At 44.8% G+C, this 26,432-nt stretch overlaps 2 protein-coding genes across 3 annotated transcripts in view; one reads left to right on the forward strand and one right to left on the reverse strand.

The window, feature by feature from the left end:
- Nucleotides 1–804: 804 nt before the first annotated feature.
- Nucleotides 805–9,059, forward strand: NRSN1 (neurensin 1). The gene is made up of 3 exons (XM_076330636.1): nucleotides 805–971; nucleotides 6,255–6,452; nucleotides 7,485–9,059. The coding sequence occupies exons 2-3, from the start codon at nucleotides 6,264–6,266 to the stop codon at nucleotides 7,881–7,883; spliced, it is 588 nt and encodes a 195-aa protein (XP_076186751.1). The 5' UTR covers nucleotides 805–971; nucleotides 6,255–6,263; the 3' UTR covers nucleotides 7,884–9,059.
- An 11,292-nt stretch (nucleotides 9,060–20,351) lies between these two features.
- Nucleotides 20,352–26,432, reverse strand: part of DCDC2 (doublecortin domain containing 2) — an 80,667-nt gene continuing 74,586 nt past the window's right edge. The window contains exons 9-11 of one of the 2 annotated variants that reach the window (XM_076330638.1): nucleotides 24,731–25,078; nucleotides 23,730–23,761; nucleotides 23,393–23,460 (exon numbers count right to left, since the gene is read on the reverse strand). In XM_076330638.1, coding sequence (XP_076186753.1) covers nucleotides 23,753–23,761; nucleotides 24,731–25,078 — 357 coding nt within the window. In that variant the 3' untranslated portion in view covers nucleotides 23,393–23,460; nucleotides 23,730–23,752. Of the gene's footprint in view, nucleotides 23,461–23,729; nucleotides 23,762–24,730; nucleotides 25,079–26,432 lie in introns of both variants that reach the window. The other variant, XM_076330637.1, reaches the window with a different exon arrangement.

The following is a 26,432-nucleotide window of genomic DNA, read 5'->3' on the forward strand; positions in this document are numbered from 1 at the left end:
TTCCGTTTTTTCTGCAACAATACTCTGTTTTATTCCTTTTTTCACTACAGAGCATTGAAATGACTCTTTAGCATTCTTGCCCTTTACGTTCTCATTATTTTTTCAGAGGAATTACATATTGCCTCTTTGTGGGATACATTTTAGCATCTCCAGCTCTTAGTGCCTTGTCATGCTCTCTAACTCTTCCCTCACTAGGTTCCTTAATTCCCCGAACTTGCTTACTTGAAACCTTTTCCCACTGAACAACCAACCCGTTGTTACCAGGGCAGACCCAAGACACTAACGCTTGGCCCTCAGCCTCACTCTGTTTCTCTTACAAGTCCAGTTGGGTCTCCTGCTGACCGATTTATTTGCCCGGTCCCCAGATCTCAGTGCCTTATTCTTTGCAGCTTATAGATCACTTTTTGTGAGTCTATGCACTCGACTGGACAAATAACAGAGCGTCGAGTCTCTGCATTTTTCCACGCTGATTAAAAGAGTGGAGGGTGGGGGTGGCGATTAGAGACCTGGCCCAAGGCCCCTCCTGCTCCCGCCACCCAGGGAGGACACCCCGGTGACCTTGGTGGGCACCTGGGCAGCCGCTCCGTGCACCTGCGGGCCTGCCCGGGCCGGGGGACGGCCCCGCCGGTGCCGCGGCCGGAGAGACCCTCATCACCGCAGCCGCCTGCCGGGGAGAGCCCGGCCCCGCCGGCCTGCCCGGCGTCCCCCCCCCCGCCGCCCAAGCCGCCGCCCCGGGGAGCCACCTCCGGGCGGGGGTGGCGGGGCGAATGCGGCCCGGCGCCCCTCCGCGCCCGGCGGCGGCGGCTCAGTGCGCAGGCACGGAGCGGCAGCGAGCGGCGCTCCGGGCCGTACATAATACGTGGTGTCTGGGGCCGGCGCGGCGCAGAGCGGAGATGGGACCGGGGCGGGAGAGCCGCAGCTAGCGCCGCCGCGGTTGCTCAGCCGGCCGAGGGGAGAGGCAGGAGGGACAGGTAACCCCGCCGCCCCGGGGCCGCCGCTCCTGGCCTCTCGGCAAACTTGGGCTCGGCAGTTTGGCGGGGGCGGCGGAGGCTCCTGTGACCGTCGGCGCCCTCACGGGGGGGGCGTACGGCGCGGAGCTTCCCGCGGGGGAGGTGGCGGTGGGGCACCGGCTGCCCGGCGGGGGAGGCGGGGGTACAGCGGGGCGCCCGGGCTTCGCCTCCCGGCCCGCGAGAGGGGGCGGCCCTCCCGGGGGAGGGTCGTGCCGCGCTGCCCCGCCGGCGCCGGGAGGGGGCTGTGCCGCCGCGCTGCGCTAGGGGGCGCCGCGGCCGGGCGCTGCTGGGCAGGGGCAGGGGCAGGGGCAGGGGCAGAGCGGGGAACGGCCGGGCCGGGCTCTCCTCCGCCCTCGGCGCCCCGGTACGCGGGGCTGCCGGCGCCGGGCCGGGAGGGGTGAGGGCCGCCAGTCGGTCGCGGGGGCCGAGATCTCCGCCGGGGTGCGGGCGCTGCGGAGTTCTTCCGCTTCGCCCGGGAAACGGGCGATCGAGAGCGCGTCCAGCCCTGCCGGCGGGGCGTCCCGCTCCGGCCTGCGCGGCCGTTGGCCGGAGGGGCCGCGACCTGGCGGCCGGGAAGCCGGCGGGGCCGCCGCCCCCGGGAGGGGAGGCCCCGGCCTGCGCTTCCCGCGGGGCCTTGCCCCCTGCACAGGAGAGGCGAGGCCCCGCTCGCTCCCCCGTGCGCGGCAGGGGCGCAGGAGTCGCCCCGGCAAGCGGCCGGTCACCCCAGACGTCCTCGGGGGAACGGCGGCAGCCGCCCATCCCACTCCCCAGCCCCGCGCGAAGGCAGGGCGCTGGGCGGGAGCCGCGGCTGCAGGGGGGCTCGCGTCGACTTTGGTGGACTGGGTCAGGCCGAGCACGGCTTGGCCCAGCCTCTGGCCTGGGAACGTGGTGGACGCGGGAACGTGGCGTGACAGTTAGCTGAGGCATCAAAAAGGCCACCTCGGAGACTGCTGTCAAAGACAGGTTATTTATTCCAGTATTCACTCTTCACAGGGGTCTTGCCTTCTGTAGGTACAGACTGGAAACATGAAGGGTCAAAGTGTGTAAATCTGGAGAAGGGAGAGAGGGACTTCACCTGTGCGAACCCGTTGGCATTTGTGGCTTACATTTGGCGGCTGTGTGGTGTCGCGGAGCAATGGTGCCTCCTTACTTGCTTTGTCCCGCCTTTCAGGTGCCAATTCCTTACACTTTTTTAAATATGTCCAACCCTTCAATAAGAAAGCAAAGTAGCTGGAAAACTTATTGGCTAATTTTTCTTGGAGCTTGCTCATCTTTTAATCTGCCTGTTCACCAATCCAGTCACATCTCCCCAGATCAGTGGAGAATAGTAAAGCTCAAAGTAAACAGGACAGCTTTTGCCATGGAAACAAAAGTTGCTAGGGGATGGATTGCTACTACGCAGTGATGTGCTCTGAAGCTGTGATCATACATCCCATGTGTTCCTAGGCACCTTGGATTTAGGCACTGAAAAACTTTTAATGATTAAACCACTTCCTGCGGCCTGCATGCATGTTCTAAGCTCATCTAGAACACGGATTTGGGTAACAGTGACTCTTTTCAGCAAAAGTTTCCCAACATTTCAGCATTTAGTTTCTCAACCATGAAGGTGAGACATGCAAATACACATCAACGCTCAAGAGATCATAGCTACTGCAGTATTTATTCATCCAATGTAAATTGATGCTGTGACACACGTTTCCTTCTTATTTGTGGAGAACCGTTTTCTCCCACCATACTCTGACTGTTTCAGTTCCTCTGCCCCATCTGTAAGTAGCAAGAACAGCAACATTATGTTTACATTGCAGTTGAGAAAAGAGGCCGTCCTAGGCCAAATTACCAGGCTGCTTCAATGAGTCATATAGGGCTGGGAAGCCTTCTTCCCTTCTCTCTAAGGGACGAGATATTTTGCAAAAGATAGGAGGTTACTTATAAGTGGAAGTGTCTGAGCATAAAGAAATTGTTCAGTAGGACTAATATTATGCAGTGCTTGAAAAGAATTAATGATGCTGGCAGTCCTTTTTTTTTTTTTCCCCCCTTCCATTTTAAAAGGTCATGCTACTTGATGCTATCACAAGTCTTTCAAGCAAAAGATCATTCTTTTGTTTTCTATTCCACCTCCCAGTTCTTATTTATCATTTTGCTCATGTCTGACCAAAACCACCTATTAGCATTTTAGATTGCTAAAGAAATAGAATCTATGTGTAATATAAGTGATTCCAGGCTGTGCGGTTCTTATAGGCAATTCTTCATCAAGCTGTTAGAAACGCTACACTCTTCTTTCTCTCTCTTGACTAAATCTACAGACAGTGCAGTGAATGCAAGATAGCCTTTATACAGCTTTCTGCCACATTACATTGAGTTTTCTTAAATTAATTGCAATAACTACAGTTGCTGGTTCAGACTCAGCGATGTGCTTCACCTGCTTTCTGAATTCTGGAGAAACCAAAGCAGCTCTAAAGTTGTCTCCTGGTGGCAGCTGGAGTAATGCAAGCGAGCTTTGGCAGGCCACATTGTCCGGTCCTTCCCTGTGTTGACCTTACGGAGTCGCTTACACCTGGGGAGAATACATCCCTTTCTGCTCATTGTGCGATGCTAAATATGCTTACCTGAATGACTTAAACTGGCAAGGAATTAAGCATAATTTATTTAAGGAGGTAGGGTTGATGTGAGAATAAAGATCTAAGGAAGGACCGGAGAGAATGAGTCTCTGCAGAGCTTTGGTTGGACTCTTTACTTTCTTCTCTTTCTGATGTAGGAGATGGAGTGCTTGCCTACTCATAACCAAAAGACATGTTGAGGAATACGGACGTAAACTGTTCTTATCCTTGAGGTATAGGTTGTGCAACCCTGTGTGTGAGCGCTGGGGCAGCTATGGTAAACTACACCATTGCTTCCTCCTCTCCTTTCACCCTAAGGTTTTTTTATGAGGTGGGCAGAATTCTGGTTTTATGAGAACTCTTCAGTGTTTGTCCTGTGGAAGATGGCAGCTAGCTGTTGAAGAAATGGTGGCAGTGAGAAAAGAGGACTTCTTTTCCTCTCTTTTCAGGTAGGGAATAAACAGCAGAAGGAGAGACTCCCAGGGGAAACAAAAAGAGCTCTTTTGCAAAAGAACAAACAGGCTCCAAAAGTAGAATAACTTTCAGCGTTTCTCCACAAGAGTTCAGATTATATACTTATATCCATACCACCTTTTTTTTTTTGTACCTCAAAAGGTAATAGTGTTCAAAAGCTCATAGCATTGTAAAAGAGCACAACAAACTAATTTTTTTTCACATATTAACTGTAGTGGGAAAAGTCAGTATTAGCAACATACAACTTGACACAGGGTGACCCGGGTGCCAGGCTCTCCCTGCTCACCTGGTGAGCAGCTGGTGCTGCCCAGGAGGTTCCTGCTGTCTCAAGGTCTCCGTCCACCCTGCCTGTTTCTCTACCTTGCCTGGGAAGGCCAGCACCTTGAGCACACTCCGGAGGGCACTGATGCTGTACCATTAGCAGAGAGCAAGCCCATCCACAGAGTCAGAGAGCACTTCTTTGGTTTCCTAACGCTTTACGGTGGCTGAAGTGGAAAAGGGAAACCTGCAGGGGATGCAGAGGCAGTTCTGGGTTCGAAGAAGGGGCTTCTGCCAGAAGCTGTGCCTGGCACTACCCCTGCTGCTCTGCAAAGCTCAGCCACCAGCGCTGTCCCCCCTCTCTCCTGGAGGGAGCTCTGGCCCTTGCTAGGGCCCCGGCATCAGGCGGGCCTCCTCCTCCACTCGGTCATGACTTCTGTGAAAGCCTCGAAACCTCATCATGAGTTGCAAGAGAGAGATTTGCAATTATAAGATGTTGAGATCATGAAATCCCAAACTGAATACATATTAGATATAAAAAACAAGATTACTGGATTTTATAAGGAGGAAGAAGCAAACCCCTCTTTATCCCTGAGCCAAGAACACAACCAGATTCCAAAAGGCTGGAAGATCACTGTTATATCAGCAGTGATTTCGGAGCCAGACAAGAGCTTCATTCAGGCTGTTGCCATTTCCCATCAATATTTTCTGGCTTCTGCTTAATTTAAATGCAGCAGCGTTTGTTATTCTTGCATACTCGGGTATTTCATACCCAGCAAGGTCACCCATTCCTGAAGGGCAAAGGGCTGTAGGGCTGCAAAATTGGGAGGTCCTAGCTGCCATGAGCATGTCAAACCTTCCTTCCTTCCTTCCCTCTAAGTAAAATTGCTGTGGCAATCAGATGAACTGCTTGAAGCTGATATAAATTGAGCTGTGACATTCAGATGCAAGTACTGATTAACAGTTCCCTTTGGACTGAGACTTTTTGAACTTCTTTAAAGAGAAGTCAGTCAGCTTAAGTAATATTGACCTGTTGGCTCAAGTTTTTTAGGGGCTAGTATTACTTCAATGAATTCAGTAGCATTGCACCTGTGCAAGCAAGTTCAGGCCTGGGACCTGCATAGTTAAATACAAATTTTGTGTGTTAGGAGAACTCCCATGAAGTGGAAAAAGTAGGGAACATTGTTGGTATTTTTCATAGCAGGCAAAATTCTGATTTTATTAAAGTCAGCAGGAGCCTGGGCATTGACTTCTCCAGGGGAGCAGTGGTTTGCCACAAGTTTAGTATTTCCATTTCACTCTCTTCAGTGAGCAGATTGGTGCTGTTATGGCATTCCATCTTTTTCATTTTTAATTATCCATATTTAAGTACAGGATATATACAGTTTCAATCTGTCTGGGACTTATTTTGCCTCTGTTTCTCATGGCTACGAATGCTTAGTCCTGCACTTCAAAAGCTCAGGCAAAAAATATTAAAAAACCTTACCCAGCAGTTTGGAAAGTTCCTAAGGTTGCAAACTCTGGTTAACTGATAGAAGCAGTCTGGATGAGAGGCAACATGAGCCCTTGAGGGATGCTGGCTTTTGTTACCTGATATATTCTGCTTTTTTCAATCTCCATGGAAACGCAGTAGCACACTAGTGCAAAAGATGGGGAGTGGGCACCCTGCATAGGGGAGGGAATGTTCCCTGCAGCACCTTTAGGCTGTGCTGCACCAAAACGCTGAGTGCCTTGGGTTCACTTGAGCTGAGTCACCACATGCAACTCTGCCAGGCTCATTTCTTGGTTTGGAAAAAAGTGAAGGAAAGGTCTCTCCTGGGCTGCTTTTCTTCATGTCATTTGGAGAGTTTGTAGCCAGCTTTGCTCTCCTGCCACATCGATAACGATCTGCTTTGCATGAAACCTCTCATTGCAGGTAGGAAGGATGAGCTCCTATGCTGACATCTGTGCGTCCAAGCATGCGCAGGGCAGCACCGAGGGAGGGTACCAACGCTACGGAGTTCGGTCCTACCTGCATCAGTTTTATGAGGACTGCACAGCTTCAATTTGGGAGTATGAGGATGATTTTCAGATCCAGAGATCGCCTAGCAGGTGGAGCTCTGCGTTCTGGAAGGTACTGCCCATTGCTGTTTACTGGAGAGAGAAACTCCCATTTCAAGACTTTCCCATGTAACTAATGGTTTTAGGTATTCATCCAGAAAGGCCGCCTGTTGCTCAGTTTTCCCTGAGATGACTGAATAACCATCTATCTGAAAGCAGGGTGCTCTTACCAAGATACACCAGCTTCCAAAGGAGTTCTGGGGTCTTTGGATCCTCTAGTTTCTCTGTCACAAGGAGCCATGTCACTGAAACATCAAAGTCTTGTCTGGGAAACCCTACCCATAGCTTGCAAGTGTAGTTTACCTCCGCTCTGCACCCACGATAGTCCTGCCAGATTATTGGGAATAGGACTGGTAGGTTAACAGCAGTAACTCTGGGACTGCGTGACCCTGTGTGACCCAGGGATCAAGAAAATTGCAGGATGTCCCTTAAGGTCAGGGAACTTGACAGAACTGGAGAACACCAGAGGTTGGAAGGGGCCCGTGAGGCCATCTAATCCAAGCCCTCTGCTTTGATGGTAGGGCCATTCTGTGTGAACCAAATTTTGCACTTAGACTTGAAATGTGCGAGAAGTGTTCTGTGACCTGTTCACAGCAATAGCAGCTTCCCTCTAATCAGTGCAAAGGAATGACATTTCATGGAGTAAAAGCAAGTGGCGGATACGACACAGACTATCAGCAGGGACTGAACTGTTGGTGTTAACCACCACCTAAAGCTAAAGAAATAATCAGTTACACAGCACTGGGATTAAATCCTCTCTGCGATGGGGCCTTTGGACATGAAATGCTATTTAGACGTATAGATGCATATTCCATTGTTTCCAGAAATGTAAATACTGAATTATGGGAGTTGTAAAAAGACAGTTTCTCCATATGTTCTAGTAGGGCCACCTATGACCTAAGAGAAAAATATCAGCCTTCTCCTAGAAGAGAGAACTGTACCTGCAAGACACTGTGAAAGTTAAATGCCTCCTAGGACCGCTTACCAACTAAAAGCTGGAAAGGCATACTAATTGGGGCTTTTTGTTTGTTTGTTTGTTTTCCAGGTCGGACTCATCTCTGGGACGGCTTTTATGCTGATAGGTTTAACGGTTCTTGTAGTGGGTTTTCTTGTGCCGCCGAAAATCGAAGCTCTTGGGAAAGATGATTTTGTTGTGGTGGATACCCGTGCCATTCAGTTTAATGGGTCCCTTGACATATGCAAGCTGGCAGGAGCAATCTTGTTTTGTGTTGGAGGGTCCACCGTGGCAGCGTGTCTGCTGATGTCTGCTTTTGCTAAAAGTTACTCCAAAGAAGAAAAGTACCTCCAGCAGAGATTTAAAGAGAGAATAGCCGATATAAAAGCCCATGCAAACCCAGTCACAAAAGCGCCAGCACCGGGAGAATCAAAGATACCTGTCACTTTGTCCAAAGTTCAGAATGTCCAACCTTTATCTGAAACCTGACCCTTTCCTTAGGTTTTGTTTCTCACTTGTAGATCACTTTAACTGGGAAATATCAGCTGTTGTTGGCATACGTGCTAGTCAATTACATCGAGTGCTCTGCTATACAAACACACAGCTGATGGGGAAGCTGCTCCAATACAAATTTAGGATTGGGAAAAGGGAAATTATGTGATTAGACCTGTGACCAATATATTCAGTGTATTTGAGCATTTTAATCTGTGTTGAACCAATAAGTCCTTGCAACAACGATTAGGTGTTTAGCTTATCAGATTGCATCCCTGGAAAACATAGGGTGCGTTTATGACAGCTGTACCAGGAACACCCTACATCCCACCGTTTAAAGTTTAGATGAGTTGGCTTTTTCTTTAATTTTCTTCTTGCCTTTAAGATATTGTTTGGTCTTACTTTTACCTCCTGGTTCTGCTGTCTGGGAAGCCAAGATTCTGCCCTTGTAATTTGCACTTGTCCTCCTGTCACGTGCTACAGTCTGTATCAAAGTAATACTGCACAGGTAAAACATACACGACAGAGAGTGCCCCTTAATTTGATCCTGGCACACGTTGCTTCCCAATAATGTTACCTTCTGGGAAATGCAAGTTATACTTGATCCTGAGTTACAACTAACCTGTGCAAAACTGCCACTTTTGTCTTAGTCATTGCCATATTAACAAAAAATACAAAATAAAGAATTCATACGGGAGGAGGAACATCATACTTGTGTATCTTTGGTTTGATGTTGTTTCTTTCATTATATTGTATTAAGTTTGAAGCTTATACAAAATGTTTCAGTTTTGGCTGGGTATGGATTACTAAATGTGGTTTGATATGCCCGGGCCCCATATTCTGTCAGTACATTAATGCCATGTTAGATGACTTCGACATACTTATCTAAAGACATTTTGAAATGCTGTTTATATTTTTATAGAGGATAGAAAAAGTTATGCTTAACCAGATACATTTGTGTAAATGCTTACCTGAAGACTTGTCCTTTCACGGAAGACCCTTAATTATTTTCCCACCCAGGGCAATTATTTCACTGTCTTAATCTATGGATTTAAATTAAACTGTATAAAGAAAGATGTGACATTTGTACTCTCTGATAATATGTGCCACCTTATAGTTCTGTCTATTTTTTGAATGGATTGAATAAAATTCTAGGCGTGAGCCAACCATGGATTTCGTGAAAAGTCTCTAGTCAAACAGGTTTCTCTATAAATCTAGTATTTCAGTTTGAAAGGAGGAATCGGCAATTGAAACTCACCAGTCTCTTAATGCAGTCTGTGTTTTCAGCTTTCATAGGTGACGAAGTCACTTTGGTGCTGAATAAAAAGAGATTCCAGCACGCTAACGACAGGTATGTGGTAACAGCTGTGCTCTTTCGCTTGCTGATAAAACATTTTGTGGTCCATGACTCAGTTCATACTTCCACAACTTAAATAAACCAGAACATACATGTTTGGAAGCTTCAGCTGAATCTGCGATAATTATCGTGGCTGACAACAGCATTGGAAGTAAAATTTTCTTCTGAAAAGAAAGTGCCTATCTTAGCAACGCAATTGCAGTGTCCAAACATTAGCACTGAAAAGGTGGACAATGAAGAGCTCATCACATGCACACGATTAGAGAATGAAACAAAGTAGGTTTTGGTGCATCTGACGTTTCACTGGCACTCATGAATTAGAAGTGCAAAAGCACATTGCACCCAATGCTTAAAAAGAAGACTGTAATCTTGGGGGAGAAGCAGATGAAGCAGCGCTAAAGAGAAAAAGATGAGAAGACTGGTGAGGTGAGGAGCTGTGTATTATTTATAAAGAAATCCAGCAAGAACAGGGGTGATGGGTAGCGATTCCTCACGAGGCACATGGCAGGACTGGGACACAGGGACATGCTGTCACTGCTGCCATTTGTCAGTTATTCCAGGTAGAGAGGGTCCTCAGCGCCGCCTTTTCAGGTTGGGAGGAATTTTGTTTACTGCTATTAGCTTTCACTGCTGTCGGGCTATCGGTACACGGGCAGCAGAGAGTCAAGCTGTCCTGACCTTTTCAATGGAGAGTTTTTAATTAAAAATTGTGCATGGAGGAAACGTGACATTTTAAGTTTTACAGTGAAGTTCACCGAAGGGGATGTGAGTGAGGGCTCCTGTAGCTATTACTGAGTCCCTTCTCTCCGCCTACCTTTTTCTTAACACTGTACTGGAAGTTCGCCTGAAAATCCAGCTGGAAAAGAACGCACAGGTTGGGCTTGTTTACCCAAAGTAGCTATATGGGTATACAGTTCTCCTTAAAACACACCCCACATGTAGATACACACATGCAAGTGTTGCTAAATTTTTGTCCAGAGGACAGCTGACCCGACAGGTAATGAATAGAGCTGATACAAGCACTAGGCGTTCGGTCACATTGCGCATCGCTGCTGCAGTACTGAACATGCTTTGACAGTACGAGAGAGGATGAGTCATGCACGACATTACCCAGGTGTTAGGGAAAAAGAAAAACCCTCAAGGATCTTACTGAAGCTTGCTGGCATAGGAAATGCGTTTGGGATTTATCAGGGGCAGCAAAGCTGGTAACACTGTCATGGCTAACATTGCCACACACATTTCACCTCATTAAACCCTTGTTTCAGTTGCTGAGAGCTTTTCCAGAATTGAGACCTCCGGAGGCTGCAATCCTTCAACAGCAGAGAATCAGTGCCACAAAGGGCTTTTGCAGAAATACTGAGCAGAAAACTGCTATGCTACTATTAAGAACTCACGTACTGGAAAGTGTAAGACGTGAGAAACATTTTCAAGATCCATTTCCTTGTAACGTTTTAACACCTTCAACCTTTGGTGCAGGAACTGAAGCATCAGCAAAAGAGCGGTGGAGATGTGCTTTTTGCTGTTCTCATGGAAAATGCCTGTGATATGGCCTCCAGCTGGGGAGCAGTGAGGGGCAGCCAGGCTCGCTGGGAACTTTCCAGTCAGGCTGAGGGCAATCTGTCCCTGCACATATCATTTCCCTACCACTTATCTTTTTCCCTTTTCCCATCCCCAACAAATTGCAGCGCACGCTCCACTCCAGGACTGCCTGGGACTTCCCCTCCCGGGACTGGCTGCCATCACCTTTCCAAAGGGCACATTAATGGACTCCCTAGTGCAAATAAAATATGGCTTGAGCAGCCAAGCTCTTCTTTTTCCAACCCTCTGACCTCCCCACTCAAGAGGCTTCTTTCAGTTTCTTCATGCTCACCTTATTTCTTGCCCCTCTTCTAGCCTCATTTTGCTTAAAATTACAATGCAACCGTAGCCTGACACAATTTTCTCTGCAAGTGCAGTGAAAGAAATCACATTTTTCAGTGTGAGTGGTAATCACTGACTTCATTTTTGTTAATGCATGCTCTCCTGAAGGTTAGATCTGCTTCCCCTACCACACTGTGCAGAAAAGGCTTCTCTTTAGTACCTGTTCTGTCCTCCCCCCTCCAGGCTGTCTTGACCCTTTATCTTCCATTTGTTCCCAGTGCACAGTGAATCACAGGCAAAGGCAGAGACGCAGAAATGTCCCCTCCTCCCAAGCTGACTGTAAGCAGATTTAATAACCGGTTTCTGCTACAGCCTCAGCCTGCCATTTCCAAGTATGAGATTTTTAATCACACACAAGCGCAAGCAAACAGCTCTTCACGAAAGCGGCAGCAGCAGCAGAGCGGGGAGGCTGCGGCGTCCTGACCAGCGGCCAGCAGAGAGAGAGGTTTGGCAGGGGGAGAACAGCAGCAGAACCTGCAGACCGGGGAGGCTGTTCAGCCCCTGAGGACATGAAATCCAAGTGAGACAGCAAAAGACTGTAAGAACCTTAGTTGGATGCACTTTGCCAGCAGCTTTGTATCAAAGGGCTATTAGCAGAGCAACAATTTTGGTAAAATAAAGGAATTAGCACTTTGGCTCATTCATCATTCAGCACTGACCGGTCATCCTGCCATTACACAGCAGGCTGCCCTCTCAGCTCACTGAACGTCAGGGGTAGCGAGAAAATACAATGCTCCCTGAGCGGGCTTTTGAGGCACAGCCTCACTCCCTCCTCATCCCACCACTTCCACTGCCTAGAGAAGCAGCATCTCTACGGAGCATTACCCCGCGCTGGCCATTTGGGGTTAATGCCCACGCACCACTTACAGAAGCGATGTTTGGGTTGTGCCAGGTCATCCCCATGGCACAGTTTGTCCCCGAGGAACATCATCGCAAATGGGGAGACCCACGTAGCCTCCTCCTATTTCCGATATTTAGAAACCACGCGTGCTCCTTCTGGAGCCTTCTGATGTCTGGGCAAACAATCCATCCACACCCTGATTTTCTTCAGCTCTTATCTGGATGCGCGGCAGACCACACAGTGCGCGTTTCCTGCATTAGTTCACTTGATATACATTAAGCAGGGCAAAGCTCAGTTTTGCTGTCAGATAATTTACAGAGGGACTGCTATGAAAACAATCTCTGCATATTAAGAGTAAGTCAGGCCAATACTTCTAATGGCCCCACAAACAGAAGAGACAGCATGCAAGTAACTGGTTTTATTGTTTTGCCTAATCATTCGCAGCTGTTTTTTGCAGGCCCACTTTTCCATAATTTACCATTCATGGGTTTTTGCAAATAAAGATGGGAGATAATTTTTAAACACTGCTAATAAGCAAGTCAATTTAACAATGTACTAGATATGCTGCTCCAACATTTTCAGCCTCAAGACTCACAGCTTCAGGCCGTTGCCTAGCTAAAGGCACCCCCACAGTCTGAAGCTGGGAGGATGCTTGTTCAGCCAGCGAGAGGCCTTTCTGGAATGTCATTATTTCCCTGCATCTACTCGCCTAATGACTTCAGCATCTGCTGCCTTTTCTCTCCCTGCCTCCTTCAGGAACCTCGCGCTCTGTTATTTCCTTCCTCAGTCTCCACGTCTATTTTCGGCACAGCAGCAGGGGTGGGGTGAGAGGGACCCCTGCCCCAGGCACGTCTTGGAGGAGGTGCAAAACGTGCCTGCCTGAAAAAAGCGGCACGGGGAGGCAGGTCTGCAGCACAGGCAGGAGGGAGATGAAGGGGGAGAGAGGTGAGCGGGAAGGAATCCCTGGGGGAGATCTGGCAAAATGCAGCATTTCAAGCATCAATATTGGTCATCTGTCAATGAAGACCAGAAGAGATAGTCAGTGAATATTGAAAGCACAGAAAAACTTGCTGGAGGTCTAAAACCTGTGACCAGAACAACATAAATACGGTGGACAAAATCTTCATGGAAGTAGACATTTAAAAAAAAACAAACCCCAACTTTTAACATCAATATTCTGTTCACCACAGATGGCTAGACAAGCATGAGGACCTTGTTCTTGGACAAGTGCATTGTCCCCAGTGTGAGAACACATTTTTCCCTTTAATATACTATAATAAAGAAATCTCTTCTGATAGCTCTTGCTCAGACTGGGTTCAGCTCTCACCTGACCCCTTGCAAAGGGATTTCTCCTGAAATCGGAGCAAGGTTGTGCCAAGAAAAAAAATCACTTACTTCAAAGACTGCTGAACACTTTGCCACTATCTCTGAGAAGCACAGGTTGTCAGAGAGTTCCCCAGTATCCATCACATAGAGGCTGGTTGGCTCTCTGGCTCACCACTTTGCAAGGCCACAACCAAGTGGGCTCATCTGCATCTCCATCTGCATCTCCCCTTGCAAAGCAGAGGTGACTGAGCTGGCCCAGAGCAAGGCACACCATCAATGCAAAGCAGAGCAGAGGCAGTCGCTGAGACCCAGTATAGCCACAGGAGCCGGTGCCAGCTCCTTTCAGCTCTGTCCTGTAGCTGAGCTCTGAGGCTAAGGGCAGCTCCAGCATTTTTCCAAAACCACCATAGAAGCCACGTGAATTTCCACATGCCCTGAGAGCCAAGGTCTCAGATTTCCCCGGGTAAGACATCACTGTCTCTTGGAGTACTTACGACACGGGCTGTGGTAGGAGCTTGGTCCCTCGGAGTGAACACCCGTTAGAGAGATGATTGCAGCACATGTAACCAGCCCCTGCGTAGCTCAAAATCACAAAAGAATGGACTGCAACTAGCTTGTACTGACCTCCAGGCGGTCATGCAACTGTGGAAAGCGATAGGTTGAGTTAGTTGGTTTAAACATGTCTTGTGTTTAACTACATGTCTACATGAGCTGCCATCAAATCTTTGCCCTGACATGGAGCATTCTCTGGGTCTTCTGCCCTACCACCATCCCTCCAGCAGCAGGGACTGCCCTCTGAGGAGTGCCCCAGCGTTGGCCTCTGAACCAAACTGCTCTTTCTCCAGAGACCACACATGCTTAGCCTAAGGTATGAGAGGAAAGCATCCTCCAGGTCACGGAGAAGTTCATCTGCCTGAACCCATGGCAAAAACCAAAGGCCTCGGCTCAAAAGTAGCTCCAGAGCTGATAGCCAGATCGTTTTCTCTCTGCAGATGCATGCATGGCATACATGTTGAGAGGGCTCTGGTCCCTGTCTGGTATGCTGCCAAGTCTATTCATACAGGCTGTCTGCAAGCAACCCAGCAGGCAGGCATACAGAAGGCAGTTCCCAAACCACTCTCCAAGAGCAGCGTAGACCAGGCCACTGAGTCCTCACCTTCAAAACACTCAGCTGTGGATGACACAGATGTTGGTTTAGAAGAACACCAAAGTATACACCAAAGTATCTCCAGATCTGCTTCTGCCAGGAGGCTGCTGGCTGTGTCTCCCGCACATGTCACACCTGCATTCAGGCACGCACACAGCAAAGCGCAGAAACCTGACGTGTGAAAGACTACAATCTGCATCCCACGTGTAAGGGAATTAATATAGCACAGGCTGATTGCACGTAAGCAGGGGTAAGCGGTAGAGGGGGCAGAGCTGCTGGGAGCACCACGTTCCAGGGAAATGAGCCATGGGTGGATGGAGCTGAATACCCACGGATACACATGCTGCTGAGACGCCTGACACATCCATCGCTCCTTTCAGTACGGGAGCCCTGGTAGGGAAGTGTTATGCATAGTCCTTTTCATTTCCTGGTGGAAGCAACAGGCTTCCAGAGAAGTGGGCATTTGTCTGAAAGCAGCAGCAAACATTACTAGGTCAATCAGCACGCTGCGGTCTCCTTCCCTCGCCCACCAGCCAGGCACCTGCCCACCCCCCAGCAGCCAAGTTCAGGGGCCCTTCGCAGGGCGATGGCTCTCCCTGCTGTGGAGCTGCAGCAGTATATCTCAGTGTGGATAAGTGTTAGTAAGTGAAAAAAACCTAACACTGACCTTAAGGCCTTTGAGATGAACTACCCACCCCTCCCCAAAAAAACCCCACACCTTTTATGCAAAAAAACCTCTGCTTCAGTTTGCCTACAGAAACTCGCACTTGAGAAGGCTCTGCCAGGGAAAGGCTCCAATCCCCATGAGTGGGCGCGATGCTACCGCAGCAGATGGCTGCCTCTGTTTACACACATGGGCCCATCTGCAAGCATCAGATGTGCTTCGGGGTGAGGTCCCCAGCCAGAAGCACCCAAGAGGTTTTGGTACCCTACCTTCCCTGTCCTGGGATAAGCCACTTATAACCACATGGTCAGGATGCTTTGAACGATGACCTCTTTGGTCATCTTGAACTAGGCCTTCTGTTGCATGAAAAGGAGAAATAGCCTTCATCCACTTCTCTTTCTCTGCAGAGAGACTACTTTTAAACAGTGGATGCAAATCCTAGCTCTTGGGTTACCAAGTTAATTCCTGTTTGGTGCTAACTCTGGGGCAGTGGGAGCAATAAGAGAATGGCAGGGGAAGGTGTAAAGCTCAGGCTTCTCTGAGGATGCCAGCTTTGCACCAACAATCTCTAATCGAGAAATAACATGGAGCACAGGCATTATTTTTAGAAATATCGTTTCTCACAACCAAGCTGGAAGAAGCAAATGCAGCAGAGAAACTGAAGGACGCAGAGATGATACGCAGTAATGAAACCGTGACCTGTGGCAGTAGAGGAAACAAGGGCAACTTCTGCATGAGGATACCGAGCTGGGTATCCAAAGCGCAGCAGCAGCATGACTGCTCATCTCTGACACCACTTCATCACTGAGGCAGAGGGGTTTAAATCAGGCAAATCTCTAGTCAAATCAGAAGTCTTTCCCAACTAAGGCAAGCAGAAAAACCTACATATCACTGAGGTCCGAAGATACTTTCTTCCCTCAAGAGCAGGAGAATCCACTCACCCACGTGAGCTCAAAGACAAAGGGATGGTACCCATCCCCTAAGTACTCGCAAATAAAATAGCCATTCTCTCCTACCTCAAGCATTGACTTTGTGGTCTCCTAAATCCCAGCTCCTTGCTTCTGTGACATTCAACTGGTTCTTCCATGAAGCTGCTTCAGCTGAAGGCTGTGGTAATTATCCCCACCCCCTGCCAGGGCTGGCTGTTCCCAGCCTCTCAAGCAGGAGTCCCAAAGACTCCCACCAGCTTATCTCCTCCCAGGCAGCCACAGTTCCCAGGCTGCAGTTGTGAGAAACGGGGGGGCTGAGCCTCATTCACTCAATTCACCTGTGCTGGGAAAGTGAGCCAAGGCCAGGAGTAAGGGGCACAGCCAGCCAGCACAGCTCCACAAGAGGTACGGCTATGGCTACGGCTACGGCTACAGCAGGGTTGAAGTCTGCAGGGAGGAGGCTGCTTCTCCCCAGGAAGGGAAGGGAGGGAAGCAGGGCAGACCACAGCCAGCGGTACCGGCCACACTGCCAGAGCCAATTCTGACCCCACACCCCTGAGAGCCAGAGTTGCCATGTCACGAGTTTCACCTGGGAAGCAGCTGGATCAGCCGCCAGCATGCAGCGGGTGTACTCACGGTGTGGGCAAGTCTTGCTCAGCTACAGGAGAAAAGGGGGGTTGGGAGCAGTTTTCTTAATGACTAATTTCAGTAAGATTACTTTCTTAAAAAAACAAACTTGCTTAAAAATAAATGATGTAAACTTAGTGTTTTTCAGCATCTTGACAGGATCTGTCCTACCAGATAATGCATCGGATTTGTCTGTGAGTACGAGATTCCTAGCAATGCTTTTTCATTCTGTGGAGTTGAACAGTTTTTGAAGGAGGAGGAAACTCAAATATTTTCATATTTGAAAGCTGACAAGGTTTTGGGGTTTTTTTTCAGTTTCTGATATAGATAGTATGAGAAAGAAGAGAGAAGGAATGGCCCTAAAAAGATTTGAAACCAATGCAGTGAGTCTTAAGGAATGTAGTTTCCCTTAGACTTATAAAACCTTTTGTTCAGTGTCTCAACACAGTCTCCCACTATGGGAAAAATGTGATTTTACTCCAAATGGTGAGGCTTGAAGTGCTTTAGACCTAGGGGCAAAAGTCACTCTCATCGTCAGTTTACAACGCAAGCGCCAATTTGATCTGTAACACCCACGTTGACTCTGCCTCCCTTCCTGCATGCAGCCTGCCAGAGGATGCTCCTCGTACCACTACAGCCTCCGCAGCCCTGACACCCGAAGGCCGAACCATTGACTGTAGAAAAGTTTGGGTTGGTGGTGCTAGGGCCCTCCTCTGTTTGGGCACCCTCCCCTTTATTTGAGCTGACCCAATCCAATTACCTCCCAGTCCCTTTCTAACTTTTCCCCACACCCCTCAGGGAGCCTCACACATCCAATGTTCCTCAGGAAACAGGCTGAAGGAGAAGGAAACCCAAACCACAAGTAGCACAGTGAAGAAAAACCACACAACTCTATAGATAACATGCTTTTTGTTAACAAAAGCATCCTGCCACTTTACAGTACAGGTTTTGATTTACATACCACCTCTGCAAGCTATACTTCATTTCAGGCTTGTTTAAAAAAAATAAGTGCCTAACTTTGTAGCAAGGGTAGCTACAGAATAACTCTTAGTGTTCCTTTTCTTCCTCTCTGAACAGACAAGAGGCAATCAGACCGTGCTGAAGAGGGAACAACATTTTGGACGCGGCCCACCATTCATCCAACACCACTGGAAGTTGTTACAGGGTCAACAGTGCTTTGGTATTATGTTATTTATGCTTTATTGCATGCTATTACTGCCTTTTGCAAGCGCCAGCCAAAGTTTCCCCTTCCTGTGAAAGTCAGCTTCTTCAAAGTAGGAGAGGAAGGGGAAGGAGTTTGAAGCAGATCCCAAGTGGACGTTATCCTTCCACATCATCCAATTTTAGGCTAATTCTTAAGCTGCCTCTTCCATTAAGGGTGACTCAGTCAGGATCTCTGATATTTTGTATCATCCTCTGGAGGGCAATTTTTCTCCAGTCACGACCCGGAGAGCCTAGAGGACCGGAGCCAGTATAACCACTGAGGCCAAATGTGTTAAGTGCGGTGGTTTGAAGACCTGGCTGGTGCTTTTTTGCACACCTGGAAGCCTGGAACAGGGCAGGACCACTCTCCTGGAAATCACCAGTGTTGAGGCTGTAACTTGGGTGTTCAGGAGAGGAATTTAGCCTCAGACAAAACTTCTTCATGTTTTATTTTGGAGTACGGAAAAAGTAAATGCCTTCAAAAATGATTCTACAGAAGCAGCTGGGATTAGGAGCTTGACTTCACCTGCTGCACACGCGTATCAGTGCCAGCACAAAGGCCGGGGTCCAGAATGTGAGAGTGAGCGTCCAGGCAAACAATTCTTGCAGAAGAGAGACCTGACATTGGTTTTCACATTGAAATGTGTGGACACTAATCAGAGAGTTCACAGTATAAATCGTATGCATACAACCTGTGCCTTTGAAAATCTATTAACCGTAATCAAGAATCTACATGTTCTTGATATACAGAACTGTGAATCATTTTATAGAGAATTAGATTCCTTCTAGTTTATAACAAACGAGATTTTGAAACCTTTTTAGGATTAGAGAGTAGAAGCTCTCAGCTAATAAAACCTGTATTTTTAATTAAATTTCAGTCCCACTGAGGACAAGGGAAAAGTATAATTGAATTAGGGATTCATTTATAAAATCGCAAATATTAGAGCTAAGTATCATCACAGCTGTAGGTGACTGCAAGAAAAATATGAACATTTAAAGGCATTCCTAGTAACCACATATGTTGTCGGAAGTCTGCATACTGTTTCAAAATACCCCTTTGTTTAAATCAGATGTTCCCTGCACTGTAGCTAGTACTAAAGAGCTTTACAAGTTTTGGTATCACATGTTGTAGTAAAGACTTGTACTTTCTTTCGTCAATTTTCCAAATCCTGTCCACTTCCTTAGGACCCATGTAGCTCCCAGTCGGTTTTAGGCTGCTATTTCCATTTTACTTCAGGGCTTCACGCATTCTGAGATTGGCTCAGCAAAGCACCAAAGTATACACATAACTTAAAAAGATATGTCACCCGTTTTATGAGGTTAGTTATTACTAGATTTAGCTATATTTTCTTGTATAATTATAGCAAGCTTCAGCTACAATCAATAATACTTTTCCCATCACTAACAATGTAACAAGATTATTATATGTGCACATTATTTATGTGTGCAGTATGTGTGAACACCCAGCAAATGCATTCAATTACAGTGTTCACACACATGCCTGTAAGTTAACGCATACAAATATGCACATGCACAGTAATCTAAAGATAGCGGACGGCTTCACTGTCTATTGCCATGTCTAAAGCACTTCTTTTGATTAAAACTTAGACTGAAGGCTATCGGTCACCCAAAACAGTACATCCTTGAGCTGCATCCCATTAAATCATTTTGCCTGCTACACTTAATAAATATGCCCTTCCTCAAGATCCTTCATTTTGTACTTACATTTATTATCTAACGGTTATTTTAATGTACCTTTGGGATAATCAATCAAAATACCCAAGCAACAATCCTTTCCCCATATTTTCAAGTAATCAGAATAGTTACACTTATTCTTTTTTTCTTCTGCACGCAGGTTTATTTTGCTTTGCTTTAGATGAGACTGAGCAGGGATTATATTTTCCTCACTTTCACCCACTTCTTTCTGGAAACTAACTTTATTTTGGCTCTGATATGTCAAAGCACCGAAGCATTAGATAAAATTTAATGAAAACTGCAGTCCCATGGGATTTAAGCATATGCATTAATCCTTTGCTGAAATTAGGAATTTCAGCAGGGAGACATCTAGAAGAGTTTTGGTAGTTTTCTCAAGCATTGCCAGTGAACAGATAAAACTCATGTTATTTGCTGAGTATCAGCTGAACAGTATATACATACCGATAATCCAGTCCTAACCCGAATGATGACAATAAAAACCAGTGGCCAGTTCAACTGCGCTGTTATTCTTAGATTTGTAACTTAGATTTATAACTATGTTACAGCTAAATTGTCAGCATATTTTCTTACACAGTTGCAATACGAAAACTACCAAATCTGTTGTTTTTTTTTAAAGTTCTAGTTATGGGAGAATCCTATCAGCTGCAAAATCACCAGGTTTATAAAGTCAGTCACCCAAAGATAGACTTAACATCAAACAGGCCTTGATATGAGACAAAACACAGGAATATCTGTATGCCAGTTCTCTTTAATAGCAAATTATTTAAACAAAAAACACCAAAATAAGAAAACAAGTCTTATAAAAACCTCAGAACTGTTGCATATAACTGTAATAAAATAACATCATATAAGCTTAACAAAATAATGTTTTCTCATGTAAAACTGAGTTAAGCCATCACACACAGCAAATCCAGACAGAAAAACTATTAGCAAGACCACCTGTATGCTTCTTGTTTAATTTCTACTTTAACATCAGAATTATTTGTTATGCATAAACTAATTTCTCTATATAAAAGAACCTGATACAAATTCATGTTGTCACTGTTGTAAGGTGAATGATAAAATGGTTATCTCTCTATTTCCAAAAAGTCTGATTTGCTATTCTGAAGGACTATGTCCTGTCTTTCTTACAAGAAAACAGAGGGGAAAACATTTTAAAGGCTGAATAACACTCATAGGGATTAAAATGTTCATATTACACTTCCCTAGAATTTAGTTTAAGCTTTTAAATTACTCTTATTGATATCTGTACGTGTTTTAAGCCTGGAAGACACAGAACATTTGGGGAAAAGGGAAGAAATGACAGAAACTGTTGGTGGACAGAAGCTATAAATAGAAACCAAAGGGAGAAAAGTATCACCATACAAATCCCTCAGTTTCTTCTAAATATTGTTTCTAGGTACAACATTTTGAGGCAAATGTTCTCCAAATTAAGTATCTCCATCAGATATTTTTGGGTGTCGATTTAACCTCAAACTTTTGAGGATGAAGAACATCTCAGAGGTTGTTCAAGTCTTAATGTGCAATAAGATGACAGCAAGTAGAGTCCTGTATTTGGTACACCATTAACTTCTAGCAAAGAGCCCATTCATAGCAATGTCAATACAAGATTACTGTAATTTGTCTTGATTCAGCAACACGTTTAAGCCCGTGCTTACTGGTAAGCATATGAGCTATTCCGCTCTAAGTGAGCAAAGACACAGCGTTAGCCATTTTCCTTGGTCAGCTTTCCACAGAAGGTTCAGCGGGTAAATTCCCCTAAGCTCCCCGAGGAGACAGAGCTGCCTTCTCTGGCTGGTTAAGTATTGTGTGAGGGCTTTTAATGCTGCTGCATATATTATTCCAGTGCAGGATTAACTATAAAGGTGCCTAGAGGATTTCTGTGTGTCATTTTTCCTCACTAGCACATACACTTATTTTATTCTTTCTGTTGGGGGGCGAGGGAGAAGGGTTGGTTGTTTTTTACTTCTGCTTAACTTTAAATGTCGTCTTAAATCCCAGTAAAATCAAAGATATTTGAGCATAGGCTTAATTGCTGTATCAAATAAAAGAAGTGTAAATACTTGCTTAAGAGCTTGCCTAAATTAGGAGCTTGTTTTGAACTGATGACAAACGTAATATTCCGTCAGATCCTTGTCAGACAGTTCAACAAAGGACACACGAATCATAGACAATTCAGAGATGCCTCAGGGCAAACTGTTCTAACCCTGTTCCTATGGTTTTTAACATTATGTTTTTTATACTTACATTGCCAATACTCAGAAACATGCTGAAGGATCTCTACGTATTTCTACTCCATTGGAAAAATATATTTAATAGTTAGTAGAAAAAGTGAAGATGTTTGTATGAGTTTCAGTCATGGCAAGTGGTTCTTTACATTCCTCAAACAATGCTTCAAGTTCAATTTGTTCATAAATGCAATTTTTGTCTTAATGGCATGAAATCAACAAAAATGACATTTAGTTTCTCATAGTAATAATTTACCACCATTAACGATAAGGAAACCCACTATTTCTTTTGTATAATTAATGAAATTACGCTCAGGGCTGTATTTCTGTGAACTACAAATTATTCCCATTACTAACAGAGAAACGATAAGAGCAATGGAATTGGTGTCATTAAGAGAACTAATACTGTGGATCAATGCCTTATTTACTAATGCAAACTAAACCACAGCCTATCAGGAGCCTGCTTGCTCAAAAAGATGGTGATACACTTCCAACCATTAAGGCTATGTAAAGGATTCATAAATGCAGCAATTGTTGCCGATTTTTACAGAAAACTGGCAGGCTCATCCTACCGTGTTTCATATTAAAATGGCTCCATTGACAGCAATGGTTTCATGGCAATTTCAGTCTGAAGCCAGACCTATTCATTTTTTTTCATTAGTAAGTTAAATTTCACATAGACTGAATTGCAAATCCATCCAAACTCAACTCTTGAAACTAACCTGCTACATACTGTTCCTCTACTTTTTTTCCCACTATGATAGCAATTCACTGTTTAGTGAATCAGTGCAGGACAATCAACAAAACTTCTTGCTGTAAATGGGAACAAGCTGCAGTATTGTAGGCTGTCTACATACATTCATAGTGCCAAATAAGTGCTATGTATGAATGTAAAAACTAATGATTCTAATTAATATATTGAAAATCCACTATTTAGTAACATTAGGATTGACACCTCATTATAGTACACCATTTTTTGTGGGCATAAGTCCATTAAGTGAGGAATGTATTCTAATTATATCTTAATATTATGCCTGGAAATCATATATATCATGTGGAATTTTAAAGGAAAAACTACATAAGTCCTCATTAAAACTAAAAAATTGTTTCTCTTTTCTGAACAAATCTGCAAAGAAGTTTTGACATTGAACGTGGGTGGGGTTTTTTTCCTTTTCTGGAACAATGTCATTTTTGTGGTTATTCTATTACTGCTAACCATCTTATACCACAGAATAGTTCATTTATTTCTCATACTACTATACAGTACTCTTGTATTTCCCCCCTCAAATTCTATTGGAAAATCTCACCTTGTAAAAATAATTTGATGTTCTTCTAGTAGCCATTAATGTTTGTTTTCTATATCAGTCCATATGGCATTATCACCTCAAGACTCAATATGTGGGTACTCAACCTATCTTCCCATTATAAGTTATCAATCACAAAAAATAACATGCTTTATATTTAAAGTATTATAATCTTTCATTTTCTGCTCATTACATTTTTTCTATCTATGCAACTGCTGCATAGTCATTGCTCTGGTCATTTTTTTCACTTTCCTGTGGGCTGGTGATTGTCACCCTTGGATTTGTGGATGTTTTTTCAAGATGGGGATCAACCTAGAGAAAAAGGACAGGTACTGTTAACTTCATTGGGTAACAAAGATTTCACTTCATTTCAATACAGTGTTAGCACTTCATACTAAAATTTCCACAAGGTATTCTTAATGTGAAAAAGTGTTTTCCGAGACTGATCACATTAATATTTTTATTTACCTTATACTTATATACTTCCAAAGAAGAAAGTACTGAAATTAGAGGTTCTCCCCCAGTTTTTTCATCAAATACCCAGTTACCCATATATCCATTTAAAGTGAATGCTCACTCACTTTCTCCACTTCCATAAATAACTTCAGCTTTTCTAAAAACAAACCAAAAAAATCAATATATCAAGCATAGAATAAATTCAGGGCCCAAGAAAATGTCACGTTACTCAGCTCTCTTAGCCGAAAAATGTTCTTGTGTGTCATACAGAAACAGAAGAAAGACCAGTTACAAGGTACAAGAAATCATTCCCAGTGTCACAAGAAGCAGAGGAAGAGTCTGTTTTTCAGCAGCCTATAGGCAGGGAATATGCAGCAAGCTGTTCTGCTTCTGACGCTCAAGAATCCCATTCTTCCCAGATCTGGATTCTCTCCATTAAACAAAACACTTTGTTTCCCACATTCTGTTCCCTGGTCAGTTCATCTGACAGTCAGGGTAGTCCACGTTATTTTTCTGGGCTGCATGCCTCCATCTAAGCTAACAGCATGTTACTGTGTCTCCTAAATTAATGGGATATTTGCTTTTAAACCAACTAAAGCCCCTTGCTTTGAGGATCTTGTCCACCTCCACCGTCTTCTCCAATTTCTAAGAAAAGGAGATGAAACTTCCACAAAGCAATGGCAAGAGCCCTTTATGAAATGCAACTTCTGTGAAAGACAACTCATCAAAGTAACGAAGCGCTGTGGTTTCATGAACACACCCTTCTGCTCTGTCCCAAAGGACAATATAGTGTGGAAATATATATTGATTATGCTTTTCTGGAAATTGCAAGAAATTTTTTTATTACTTTTTTTTCAAAATTCGGCATACTCAGGAAAGCAGGAGATGCAGATTCATCAAATAGTGAGAAACATCTGCTTTCTCAGTTGGAGGCCATATAATGTAATTGCTGATGTAACTGATCTACACAGATAGAAAAGAGCTTTTCCCACAAACTGAAATTCTTGTAAATGCTCTCAGGACCTTATCAGGAGTGAGCTACTTAGAGACTAGATGAGAAGCCTAAGACTGAGATGAATGAGGAACAATAACTTAAGAACAACAGACTGAAAGAATAAACACTCACCTGGTTCTGACTGTCAGAATCCTCTTCTTTTATTTCTTCTTCAGGCTGAAGATCACATTGGTAGTTCAAGTGCTCTATTCCTTCACCATTTTCTTCATTTTTCTTGCCATTTAAATGGATAAGTTCCTCTTCCTCTGCTTGGTCAACATTCTCTGTTTCTTCTGCTTCATCTTCATAATTCTCATTTAATTTCTTCTTGTTTTCTTCCACTTCACTTCTTTCTTTAACAGTTTCCCCACTTTCTTCTCCATTCAGTTCTGGATATCCTTCCTCTCCTTTATATGCCTCCTCACCCCTGTCATTTTCCTCTTCTGCATTTTCTTCTTCTTCTACAGTTTCTGCTGGCCTCTGGTGAAAGGAAAAGCAGCAGCATTATGAGGCATTTTTAATCAGAATGCTCCACGCAATTCTGAAACGTGACAGACATCAAAGTCACAATTACATCATTACTGGGGAGTAAGTATGCTAATTTGAGGTTTGTCTACATGGACAGAAAATGATGCTTCTGTACTAACACCCCATAATGCACTCTTATTCTACATAAAAAAATGTGTTAGTGAGATTTAAATGTATTACACTGGGTTAATCCATTTGACCATACTCAAAACAACTGGAATGAGCTAGATTTAATTAATACATCAACCGCTATTTTGTTCCAGCTATTCCAGGTTCTCTGACATTCTAGCATTTAGTACATACTGGTTTATAAAATCCTGTCACAATAAAATATCATACATCACTAGCCCACAAACTGTTCCCCAAGAAGCATTTTACCTATGGACCAGCCCATGCCACGCCAATTGGTCCTGTTGTGCAGCCTGTCTTCTTTGCATCCACAGAAAACTAGCAAGAGAGATGAGGTAGACCTACTGGTCACTTCCATAACATCATTCCCCTTCCCAAAGACCCCTATGTAGGGTGGCATGGTTAGGATTTGTTTGACATTTAGCAATTAATTTTTCCTACACAGAGTCAGACCAGCAGACAGGAGGAACAGGATCTTGTCCCATATTGAAGAAGAGTAAGCAGAAACTTACTATAGATAAAGCTGCTAGCAGCATCATTTCATGACAACCAGGAGGACTGATGCACATACTATCTAGTTTTTGTCATTCATCTTCCAGTTTCAGCTTTGAAGATTCAGCTGACTATTCAGTGAACCAGCGCCCCTGCTGCCAAGATGACTTATGGTACTTGTGCTAAGGTTTGAATGAAAATAAAGGGAAAAAAAATCCCACAGGAGTGACAGGTTGTCTGCCTCCCCCACAGCCTCATCAGACTCTAAATCTAAAGCAAACAAGCTGAGAGCAATAGATTATCTCTTAATCAAAAGTGTTTGGAGTTTTACTATCATTAGCAGCTCTTTCATGCAGGCAGCTATCTGCTATCGACCTGTAAGTTATGTTGTCTAAAAATCTCTTTCCCTCACTAATATACTAACATTTCAAAAGAATTCTCTCATCACATTCAACATATTAGTAAAAGCCAGTTCAGCAATACCAACAATTGATTGAAGCCTCTTGATGAAACACCTTGCTTTTAATTTGATATCTAAGTAGCAACAAAAGACAACTTTATTATGCCAGTGCACAATACTGCATTGACACAGCTTCAAAAAGGACAAGTTATTGTGTTGTAATAATCCACAGAATAACAAATTACTAGAAATATTACATGGTTACCAGATCAATAATATTTCCAA

The sequence above is a fragment of the Aptenodytes patagonicus genome, chromosome 2, assembly GCF_965638725.1.
Source record: "Aptenodytes patagonicus chromosome 2, bAptPat1.pri.cur, whole genome shotgun sequence".
Lineage (NCBI taxonomy): Eukaryota > Metazoa > Chordata > Aves > Sphenisciformes > Spheniscidae > Aptenodytes > Aptenodytes patagonicus.